The sequence below is a fragment of the Cetorhinus maximus genome, chromosome 5 (genome assembly GCF_964194155.1).
Source record: "Cetorhinus maximus chromosome 5, sCetMax3.hap1.1, whole genome shotgun sequence".
In the NCBI taxonomy this organism is placed as follows: Eukaryota; Metazoa; Chordata; class Chondrichthyes; order Lamniformes; family Cetorhinidae; genus Cetorhinus; species Cetorhinus maximus.
The window spans coordinates 68,591,128-68,603,506 of record NC_135883.1 but is presented as its reverse complement, the minus strand read 5'-3'; the positions used below and the strand labels follow the sequence as shown (position 1 = coordinate 68,603,506).

At 42.3% G+C, this 12,379-nt stretch overlaps 1 protein-coding gene across 1 annotated transcript in view; it reads right to left on the bottom strand.

Annotated features, from left to right (window-relative positions):
* LOC144680701 (pecanex-like protein 2) overlaps positions 1 to 12,379 on the bottom strand; it is a 211,603-nt gene that overhangs the window by 27,823 nt on the left and 171,401 nt on the right. The window contains exon 32 of the mRNA XM_078541957.1: positions 3,403 to 3,572. Within this exon, the coding sequence (XP_078398083.1) occupies positions 3,403 to 3,572 (170 nt within the window). The remainder of the gene's footprint in view (positions 1 to 3,402; positions 3,573 to 12,379) is intronic.

The window sequence follows — 12,379 nt, the reverse complement described above, 5'->3', positions numbered from 1 at the left end:
CTGGATAGAGGTTTGGCTGGCTGGTAGAAAACAGAGAGTATTTATATATGGGTCATTGTCTGATTGGCAGGATGTGACTAGTGGGGACCCACAGGATTCTGTGCTGGGGCCTCAACTCTTTACAATTTACACCAATGACTTAGATGAAGGGAGCGAAGGCATGGTAGCTAAATTTGCAGACAACACAAGGATAGGTAGGAAAGTATGTTGTGAAGAAAACATAAAGAGTTTACAGGCAGATATAGATAAGTTGAATGACTGGGCATAAACCTGGCAGATGGAGAACAATGTGGGAAAATGTAAAGTTGTTCACTTTGGTAGGAAGAATAAAAAGCAGAGTTATACTTAAATGGAGAACGGCTGCAGAATTCCGAGGTGCAGAGGGATCTAGGTGTTCTCGTGCATGAGTCACAAAAAGTTAGTATGCAGATACAGCATGTAATTAAGAAGGCTAATGGAATGCTATACTTATTATGAGAGGAATTGAACATAAAAGTAAGGATGTTATGCTTCAATTACACAGGGCATTGGTGAGACCGCATCTCAAATACTGTGTGCAGTTTTGGTCTCCTTATTTAAGGAAGGATGTAAATGCGTTGGAGGCGTTTCAGAGGAGGTTTACTAGATTGATGCCTGGAATGAGCGGGTTGCTTTATGAAGTAAGGTTGGACAGGCTGGTCTTGTTTCCACTGGAGTTTAGAAGAATGAGGGGTGACTTGATTGAAGTATATAAGATTCTAAATGGTCTTGATAAGGTGGATGTGGAAAGAATGTTTCCTCTTGTGGGTGAATCCAGGAATAGGAGGCACTGTTTTAAATGAGAGTTCGCCTTTATAGGACAGAGATGAGGAGAATTTTTTTCTTGTGCAACTCTGGAACTCTCTACCTCAGAAGGCAGTGGAAGCGGGGTCATTGAATATTTTTAAGGCAGAGGTAGATATATTCTTGTTAGGTAAGGGAATCAAAGGTTATTGGTGTAGATGGAAATGTAGAACTCGAAATAGAAACAGGTCAGCCATGATCTTATTGAATGGAGGAGCAGGCTCCAGGGGACGAATAGCCTACTTCTGCTCTTATTTCATATGTTTTATCACTCAGTTCTGCGTTTTTAATGCAATTGAGCAGGACAGAGGCCTGAGCCTGATCTGCACCCTGATGGGCCGACAATCAACTGCTAAACCGTTCAGGACTTTTTCCATAGGTGCACTGGGAACCATCTGAAGCAGTACTCAATAGTGAAATGAGGCCCTTGCACTCATTTCCATTTTTAAGGCATCTATAAGCAAAAGAGTCTACAACAACTTGCAATTATAGAGTGTCTTTAACATAGTAAAAAAGCCTATGGTGCTTCATTGCATTGTAAACCAGACACAATTTGATACCAAATTATATAAGGATGACCAAAAGCTTGGTCAAAGAGGTTGGTTTTAAGCAGCATCTTAACACCTTTAAGATGTAGAAAGAGTGAGGTAGAAAGGAGCCAAGGTTTCAGAAGAAAATTTCAGAGCATAGAGCCAAGGCAGCTGAAGGCACAGCCACCACATAGGAGAAGTACATGGGTGACTGGATTCTAGAAAGTACACTTTGATGCTACTCTCACACTGGGACTCAATGTGCACTGACATTTAAAAAGGTACAGGCTACATATAGTTTCCCCTCTGCTAATTTATTAATGGTACATTGGACTAGTAGATAAGTGGTATGAGCAACTTTCAGCAGTACCTGCACTGCTAGATGTCCTGCAAAAGTCCACAACCCCGGTTTGCTTTAGGCAAGGTTTGTTGGTCCTTGCAAGCAGAAGAATAAACAAGTAAACTACACATTGGTCAATGCTTTACCCAGCTTTCTATGCTCTAAAACTATTGTTCCAAGCAAAAGTAGAACATTAAACAATTGGGTTTGGGAGGTTTAGCATTTCAAATTATGAAGTGTAGCTGCTTTCTGTCTCATTCGATCAGCTGCCTAGCCATGTACATCAATCAATAACCTTCTCAAAACCTCATAACATATGCAGTGCTTTACTCTCCTGCTACAGATTCCATCACATGCAGAGAGACTAATGCACACAGACAGCAGCTCCCAAAAGACTGTCAATCTTTAAAACGGTTCTCCAGAAATATTCTGGCTCGAAAATATTTCTTTCTGAGAAATTATTGTTTTTAAAATATTAATTCCCCAATTTGCTGTGTCCTCTCCTTTAAAATTATTTCAATGTCATTTTCCTTCAAATTTTACAATCCCCACCTACACCTCCACAGAATCCTTCCTTTTTACCCCCTCTCCCCCAGAATCTGACCCTCTTTGCCTCTCTCCCCAGCATCCCTCCCCCTTTACCCCTCTCCCCACAATCCCTCCTCTTAACATCTTTCCCCAGAATCCCTCTCCCTTACCCAATCTTCCACAAGATCTCTTTCCCTTACTCCCTTTCTCCAGCTTTCCAACATTTCAGTCGCTTGTTGTTTCACTTGCTCTCTAACTTCCTTCTACTTGTTTGTCTCCCTCCAATGCTTGCTTATTCCGCACTCTGAACTACTGGCATTATGGTATATCTTTGCAATCTGAGATGCAGATAGAGTTATTATGGCTTGGAAGGAGGCTATTCAGCCCATTGAGTCCATGCCAGCTCTCTGTAGAGTAATCCAGTCAGTCCCATTTCCCTGCTCTATCCCCATAGCCCAGGAAGTTTATTTCCCTCAAGTCCTCAACCAATTTCCTTTCCAATTTCCATTGATAGCCACTTCCACCACCTTCAAAGGCAGTAAGTTCCAGGTCATTACCATTCGCTGTGTAAAAAATTTCCTCCACACAGCCCCCCTGCATCTTTTGCCTAAAACCAGAAATCTATGTTCCCTACTGCTTTGTAACATCGGTTAATGGGAGCAGCCTTTCTTTGTCTATCTTACCTAAACCTATCAAAATGTTGTATACCTCTATCAAACCTTCGCTTAATATCCTTTGCTCCAAGGAGAAGAACCCCAGTTTTTTAAATCTACTCATAACTAAAATTCCTCATCCCTGGAACCATTCTGGTAAATCTCCTCTCAAGGATCCTCACATCCTTCCTAAACCGGAATAGTTGCATTGAAAACTAGTAAGTGGCAAAACTCAAACTGAGATCTAACATGTTGGCTAACAACAACAACTTGCATATATGTAACATTTTTAATGTACTAAAATGTTCCAAGGCTCTTCACAGGAAATCAAACAAAAATACGATACTAAGTCACATAAGGATATATCAAGACAGATGACCAAAAGTTTGGTCAAAGAGATAGATTTTAAGCAGCATCTTAAAAGAGGAGATGGAGGTTAGAGAAGTGGACAGATTTAAGGAGGGGGAACAACAGAAGCAGTAATTATATCCAGCAAAATCCTGGTGTTGTTACTTGGCTGATGACATACCTCTAGCTTGTTGAGCAGTTAGTGAGGCTACTGTGTGTGGCCTCCAGGCCCTTGTTTGCTTGGAGCTGATGCTTTGAGTTCTGTTCCCGGTGTGGTTATTGCTGCTGGATGAGGAAGCTCCTCCACAATCTGAATCGTCAATGTTGCCTCCGGTGCAGCCCTTGCGCAATCTAAAGATGTGAAGGCACCAACATCATACGTCAAACCTGGACATCTGGCTATATCTGAGCAATTCCGGCCTCTCCATAATTAACACAGCTCATAGTGAAAGGCACTGCTTGGTGTTAAATACACTGATCATAAAACTTTGAAATTCATACTCATCAGAAGTATAATATTGTATGCGATAAATAAGATGAAAAGGTAATGAGGGGAACAGAATAAATGACAAATAAACTGAACATTTAAATATGAGTAAAATCAGAGGTTATTTTAATGGTCAACATATGGTGCTATCTATTGTAGACAAGCAAAACATTCAATGTATCCAGCTTCTATTATGAACTCAGGAGATTCTAGGACATTAGGGTTGAAATAAATACTTGCGTGACATGTTTTCTCTTGTGCGGCTTATGAAGTTTAGTAATCAGACAGAATAACAATTATGGAATCATACAACACAGAAGGAGGCCACGTGACCCATTGTGCCTGTGTCAGCGCTTTGAAAATGCTATCCAATTAGTCCTGCTCCCTGACTTTTTCCCCATAGTCCTGTAAATGTTTTAACTTCAAGTATTTATCCAATTCTCCTTTGAACGCCACTACTGAATCTGAATCCAAAACTCTCTCAGGCAGTGCATTCTAGATCGCAATAACTAGCTGGGTAAAAAATTGTTTCCTCATGTCACCTCTGGTTTCATTGCTAGTCATCTTAAAAGTGTCCACTGGTTACTGACCCTTCTGACACTGGGAATAGTTTCATTTTATTTACTTTATTAAACCATTCATGATTTTGAATATCATTATCAAATCTCCTCTAAATGTTCTCTGCTGTAAGGGGAACAACCCCAACTTTTCCTGTCTCTCCACATGACCGAAGTACCTCATCCCTGGTACCACTCTAGTAATCTCTTCTGCATCCATTCCAAGACCTTGACATCCTTCAAGCATAATGCCCAGAATTGGACTCAATACTCCAGCTGAAGCCTGACCAGTGTGTTTTTTGCAATTTTTAGCATAACATCCTTGCTTCTGTACTCTATCCCTCTGTTAATCAAGCTAAGGATCCAATAATGCTTTTCTAACAACCTTTTCAACTCATCCTGCCACCTTCAAAGATTTGTGTCCATACACTTCCAGGTGTCTCTGTTCCTGTACCTCCTTTAAAATTGTTCCACTTAGTTCATATTGCCTCTCCTCATTCTTCCTACCAAAATGTATTTCACACTTCTCTGATATAGTAAGCATAGAAACATAGAAAATAGGAGCAGGAGTAGGTCATTCGGCTCTTCGAGCCTGCTCCGCCATTCATTATAATCATGGCTGATCATCCAATTCAATAGCCTGCTCCCGCTTTCTCCCCATATCCTTTAATTCCTTTCACACCAAGAGCTATATCTAACTCCTTCTTGAAAATATACAATGTTTTGGCCTCAACTAAATTTCTGTGGTAGCGAATTCCACAGGCTCACCATTCTCTGGGTGAAGAAATTTCTCCTCATCTCAGTCCTAAATGGTCTACCCTGTATCCTCAGACTGTGACTTCTGGTTCTGGACTCTCCCACCATCGGGAACATCCTTCCTGCATCTACCCTGTCTAGTCCTGTTAGAATTTTATAGGTTTCTATGAGAAACCCCTCATTCTTCCGAACTCCAGCGAATATAATCCTAACTGACTCAGTCTCTCCTCATATGTCAGTCCTGCCATCCCAAGAATCAGTCTGGTAAACCTTTGCTGCACTCCCGCTATAGCAAGAACATCCTTCCTCAGATAAGGAGACCAAAATGGCACACAATATTCCAGGTGTGGTCTCACCAAGGCCCTGTATAATTGCAGCAAGACATCCCTGCTCCTGTACTCCAATCCTCTTGCTATGAAAGCCAACATACCATTTGCCTTCTTTACCACCTGCTGCACCTGCATGCTTACCTTCAGCGACTGGTGTACGAGGACACCTAGGTCTCGTTGCACATTCCCCTCTCAATTTATAGCCATTCAGATAATAATCTGCCTTCCTGTTTTTGCTACCACAGTGGATAACCTCACATTTATCCACATTATACTGCATCTGCCATGCATTTGCCCACTCACTAGCTTGCCCAAATCACACTGAAGCATCTCTGCATCTTCCTCACAGCTCACCCTCCCACCCAGCATTGTGTCATCTGCAAATTTGGAGATATTACATTTAGTTCCCTCATCTAAATCATTAAAATACATTGTGAATAGCTGGGGTCCCAGCACCGATCCCTGCGGTACCCCACTAGTCACTGCCTGCCGTTCGGAAAAAGACCCGTTTATTCCTACTCTTTGTTTCCTGTCTGCCAACCAGTTTTCTATCCATCTCAATACACTACCCCCAATCCCATGCGCTTTAATTTTACACGCTAATCTCTTATGTGGGACGTTGTCGAAAGCCTTCTGAAGGTCCAAATAAACCACATCCATTGGCTTCCCCACATTAACCCTACTAGTTACATCCTCGAAAAATTCCAGTAGGTTTGTCAAGCATGATTTCCCTTTCATAAATCCATGCTGACTCTGTCCGATTTGGCCACGTTTTCCAAGTGCTCAGCTATTAAATCTTTTATAATTTTCCCCACTACTGATGTCAGGCTGACTGGTCTATAATTCCCTGCTTTTTCTCTACCTCCCTTTTTAAATAGTGGGATTACATTAGCTACCCTCCAATCTGTAGGAACAGTTCCAGAGTCTATAGAATCTCGGAAGATGACCACCAACGCATCCACTATTTCTAGGGCCACTTCCTTAAGTACTCTGGGATGTAGATTATCAGGCCCTGGGGATTTATCGGCCTTCAATCCCATAATTTCCCCAACACCATTTCCCTACTAATACTGATTTCTTTCAGTTCCTCCATCTCACTAAACCCTGTGTTCCCCAACATTTCTGGTATGTTATTTGTGTCCTCCTTTGTGAAGACAGAACCAAAGTATGTATTTAGTTGGTCATGCATTTCTTTGATCCCCATTATAAATTCCCCTGTTTCTGACTGTAAGGGACCTACATTTGTCTTCACCAATCTTTTTCTCTTCACATACCTATAGAAACTTTTACAGTCAGTTTTTTATGTTCCCCGCAAGCTTACTCTCGTGCTCTATTTTCCCCTTCCTAATCAATCTCTTGGTCCTCCTTTGCCGAATTCTAAACTGCTCCCAGTCCTCAGGTCTGTTGTTTTTTTCTGGCCAATTTGTATGCCTCTTCCTTGCATCTAATACTATCTCTAATTTCCCTTGTAAGCTATTGTTTAGCCACCTTTCCTGTTTTACTTTTGTGCCAGACAGGAATAAGCAATTGTTGTAGTTCATCCATGTGCTCTTTGAATGTTTGCCATTGCCTATCCACCGTCATCCCTTTAAGTAACGTTTCCCAATCCATCATAGCCAACTCGCGCCCCATATCATTGTAGTTTCCTTTATTAAGATTCAGGTCCCTAGTTTTAGAATCAACTACGTCACTCTCCATCTTGATGAAGAATTCTATCGTATTATGGTCGCTCATCCCCAAGGGGCCTCGCACAACTAGGTTGCCAATTATTCCTTTCTCATTACACAATACCCATTCTAGGATGGCCTGTTCTCTAGTTGATTCCTCAACGCATTGATCCAGAAACCCATCTGTATACACTCCAGAAATTCCTCCTCTATAGTTTTGTTACTAATTTGATTTGACCAATCTATATGCAGATTAAAGACACCCATAATTACAGATGTTCCTTTATTGCATGTGTCTCTAATTTCCTGTTTAATGCCATTCCCAACATAACCACTACAGTTTGGGGGTTTATATACAACCCCCACTAACATTTTTTGTCCTTTAGTGTTTCTCAGCTCTATCCATACAGATTCTACATCGTTGGAGCTAATATCTTTCCTCACTGTTGCGTTAATTTCCTCTTTAACCAGCAATGCAACTCCACCGTCTTTTCCATTTTGTCTGTCTTTCCTAAATGCTGAATACCCCTGGATGTTCAGTTCCCATCCCTGGTCACCCTGCAGCCATATCACCGTAATCCCGACTATATCATACATGTTTACATCTATTTGCGCGGTTAATTCATCCACTCTATTGCGAATGCTCCTCGCGTTAAGGCACAAAGCCTTAAGGCTTGTCTTTTTAACATTACTTGTCCTATTCCCATTGTTTTTCACCGAGGCCCTGTTTGGTTCTTGCCCTTGATTTTTCTACCCATCACTTTTCTTATTCCCCTTTCTGTCTTTTGTTCTTGTCCTTGATTCCCCCTCCTCTGACTCCTTGCATAGGTTCCAATCCCCCTGCCATTTTAGTTTAAACCCTCCCCAACCACTCTAGCAAATATTCCCCCTAGGACATCAGTCCCGGTCTTGTCCAGGTGTAACCCATCCAGTTTGTACTGGTCCCACCTTCCCCAGAACCGGTCCCAATGTCCCAGGAATCTGAAACCCTCCCCCTCACACCATCTCCTCAGTCACGTATTCATCCGATATATCCTATTTCTACTCTGACTAGCACGTGGCACTGGTAGTAATCCTGAGATCACTACCTTTGAGGTCCTACTTTTCAACTTACTTCCTAACTCCCTATATTCTGCTTTTCGGACCACAGCCCTTGTTTTACCTATGTTGTTTGTACCATTGTGTACCACAACCACTGGCTGTTCACCCTCCCCCTTCAGAATGTCCTGTAGCCGCTCTGAGACATCCTTGACTCAACCAGGGAGGCAACATACCATCCTGGAGTCTCGTTTGTGGCCGCAGAAATGCCTATCTATTCCCCTTACAATTGAATCCCCTATAACTATTGCATTCCCACACTTTTTACCCCTCCCCTGTGCAGCAGAGCCAATTGTGGTACAATGAATTTGGATGTTGCTGCTTTCCCCTGAGAGGCCATTCCCCTCAACAGTATCCAAAGCAGTATATCTGTTTTGCAGGGGAATAGCCACAGGAGATTCCTGCACTACCTGCCTAGTCCTCTTGGTGTGCCTGGTGGTCACCCATTGCCTTCCTGCCTGTGGACTCTTAGCCTGCAGTGTGACCACCTCTGTATACATGCTATCCATGATACACTCCGCCTTGCGGATGTTCCTCAGTGTCCCCAACCATCGTTCCAGCTCCGAAACCCGGGCTTCCAGGAGCTGCAGCTGGAGACACTTCCCGCACACATGTTGGCCCCGGGCACTGGAAATATTCCCGGCTTCCCACATAGAGCAGGAGGAGCACACCACATCTTTGAGCTCTCCTGCCATGACTTATCCCTTTAAATTAAAATAAATCTTTTGGAAGATACTTAATATCAAATAATATCAATCACTCTAGGGCCCTTCTTCCCTGCTCCTCGTTGTTCCAGAATATAGCCCTGAATATAGAATATGGTGCTGAAGGTTTGTGCTCCAGAATTAGATGCGCACTTAGCCAAGCCATTCCAGTACAGCTACAACACTGGCATCTACCCAGCAATGTGTAAAAACTGCCCAGCTATGTCCTGTACACAGAAAGGAGGACCAATCCAAACCGACCAATTACCACCCCTCAGTCTACATCAGTCCCCAATCAGATCATCAGCAAAACGATGGAAGGGGTTGTCATCAGTGCCATCAAGCAGCACTTACTCAGCAATACCCGGCTCACTGATGCTCAATTTGGGTTCCACTAAGGCCTCTCAGGTCCTGACCTCATTACAGCCTTGGTCCAAACATGGACAAAAGAGCTGAACTCCAGAGGTGAGGTGAGAGTGACTGCCCTCGACACCAAGGCAGCATTTGACAAAGTGTGGCATCAATGAACCTGAGAAAAACTGGAATCAATGGGAATCAGGGGGAAATCTCTCCACTGGTTGAGTCATACCTAGCAAAAAAGAAAATGGCTATGGGGTAATCATCTCAGTCCCAGGACATCATTGCAGGAATTCCTCAGGGTAGTGTCCTAGGCCCAACCAACTTAGTTGCTTCATCAATGACCTTCCTTCCATCATAAGGTCAGAATTGGGGATGTCCACTGATGATTGCATAATGTTCAGTGCCATTTGCAACTTTATAGATACTGAAGCCTTCTGTGTCCATTTGCAGAGAGACCTAGACAACATTCAGGCTTGGGCTGATAAGTGTAAAGTAACATTTGTGTCATGCAAATGCCAAAAAATGACCATCTACAACAAGAGGGAAACCAACCATCTCCACCTGACATTCAATGGCATTACCATTGCTGAATGCCCCCAATCAACATCCTGGGGTCTTACCATTGACCAGAAACTGAAATGGACTAGTCACAAATACGGTGGTTACAAGAGAGCAGGTCAGAGGCTAGAAAATCTGCAGCAAATAACTCACATCCTGACTCCCCAAAGCCTGTCCATCATCTACAAGGCACAAGTCAGGAGTGTGATGGAATACTCTCCACTTGCCTGGATGAGTGCAAATCCAACAACACTCAAGAAGCTCAACACCATCCACGACAAAGCAGCCCGCTTGATTGGCACCACCAGTTTCCACCTTCGCTGTCCCAGACTTATCCTCAACATCTCCTGGCAGGACAAGGTCACCAACTTAGAGGTCCTGGAACATACTAATTCCATCAGCATACACTCATTGCTAAGCCAACGACATCTGCGCTGGCCCTGCCATGTGCATCGGGTGGATGACGGGTCACAAACAATGAGGAGGGGTAGTTTACCTTTGTTACCTTCAAACAGGATGCCATTTGTAGCTTTGATGAGAAGGTCCATAGACATATCAACTGCACAAGCCTTATCCACCCCTTATGTTACTTTGTCAAAGAATTGGATCAAGTTAGTCAAACATCATTTGCCTTTAACAAAACCAAGCTGACTTTCATTTATTAACTCACACTTTTCCAAATGCCAATTCTTCTTATCTTGGATTATTGTTAAGCTGAGTGGCTTGTCTAGCCCTTTCCCCTTTTTTGAACAGGAGTGTAACATTTTGCAATTCACCTCTCCTTGGGCACCACCCCACAACCAAGGAGGATTGAAGATTTTGGCCAGAGCCTCCAGTTTCCACCCATACTTCTTTTGGTAACCTAGGAAACATCCTAGTTGGACCAGGTGACTTACCCACTTTGAGGACCATGAGCTTTTTAAGTAACTCCTCTTTATCTATTTTTATCCTATCCAATTGCCTCCTATCACTATTGCCTCCTGCTTTACTGCTACATTTGTATCATCCTCTTCTCTAGTAAAGATAGATACAAGGTATTCATTTTGGACCTCAGTATTTTATTAAAAATCTGACTTGTGCGCACACTTCCTGTCCCCAAACTGCAACATCCTGTAATTGTGACAAAGTTGGAGTAACCTCGTCCCGTTACCACTTCTGTTCCCCTCTGTTATCAGTGGGCTGCCTGGCCTCCATACAATAGATGGCAGTGTGATCACTCCTCTATTTTTGAGCAATTTAATGTTGACATTACTCTAGCCTTAGCCCCTGCCTCTATGCCTCTACACTTCCTGCATATTCTCAACTTTTGCAACTCTAAATACATAAGATTGCAGACGTTAAAAAAAAACTTTGTTAAACCTAAAAGGATGCGAAAGATCTACATAATTTAAAGTGCAAATTGGCCTTTTCATTAACTTTTTAATTTCAATCTACATCTGCGACATTCAACTTTTACCCTTTCACTTTTATCTTTAACTCTTCACCCATACAGCAAGTCTCCAAGAACTGTAGGCAATGTATTGTATGTTTACTAGTTTGTTTAACGTAAACAGTATGTGGGACATGCATGCTATTCAAAAATCATGTGGAGATTCTCATCTTAAAATGTCCACAGATAGTGTTTACTCTTTGCCAGTTATGTTTCCCTGTGACACCTCTAATGTCCCAACATTACTCTGATCACTGACCTATAATGTTCATAGTGACATATGAACATATGTACATATGAATTAGGAGCAGCAGTAGCCCATTTAGCCCCTCAAACCTGCACCGCCCTTTAATAAGATCATGGCTGATTTGATTATGGCCTCCACTCTACTTTCCTGTCTACCTCCTATAACCTTTGACTCCCTTCAGAATACAGGATTTATCTAACTCAGCCTTAAAAATATTTAATGATCCAGCCTCCACTGCTTATTGGGAAAGAGGATCCCACAGACTAATGACCCACAGAGAAAAAATTTCTCATTTCCATATTAAATGGGAGACCTCTTATTATTAAATTGTGTACCCTGGTTCTAGCCTCTCCCAGAAGGGGAAACGTCCTCCTGGAATCCACCTTATTGAGTCCCCTCAGGATCTCGTATGTTTCAATAAGACCACCTCTCATTCTTCTAAACTCCAATGGATACAGGCCCAACCTGTTCAACTTTTCCTCATAAGAGAACCCTTTCATTCCAAGAATCAGTCCACTGAACCTTCTCTAAATTGCTTCTAATGCAACTATATCCTTTGTTAGGAACTAGAGTTAGTTTTAAGTAAGTTATATTTGTATTGTTGGGTGTTAAACTTCAAGCTATAGCTTATTCCTAAGTTTTAGCTTTTAAGTTTAAGTTTAATTTATATTTTGTATGTGTGTTAAGAAAGGGAAAATTTGGGTTTTTGTTTCACTTCAGAACATTGCCTTCAAGTCTGTGGGTATGTTTGTATTTTAATGAGGTTTTATGACTTTTGATGAAAAGAGATGGGTTATCAAGGGGTGAATAGTGTAGGGATTTAAAACAAAGGAGAGAAAAACTGTGCTGTTGCCTAGTGACAGAGGGCCCACACAGTGACACAGGGAGAAACAGAAAAGCAGTTTGATTTCAGTTGGTAGGAACATTCCACAGAAACTGCAGGCAGGAAGGGAGCTGCAGGGAGCA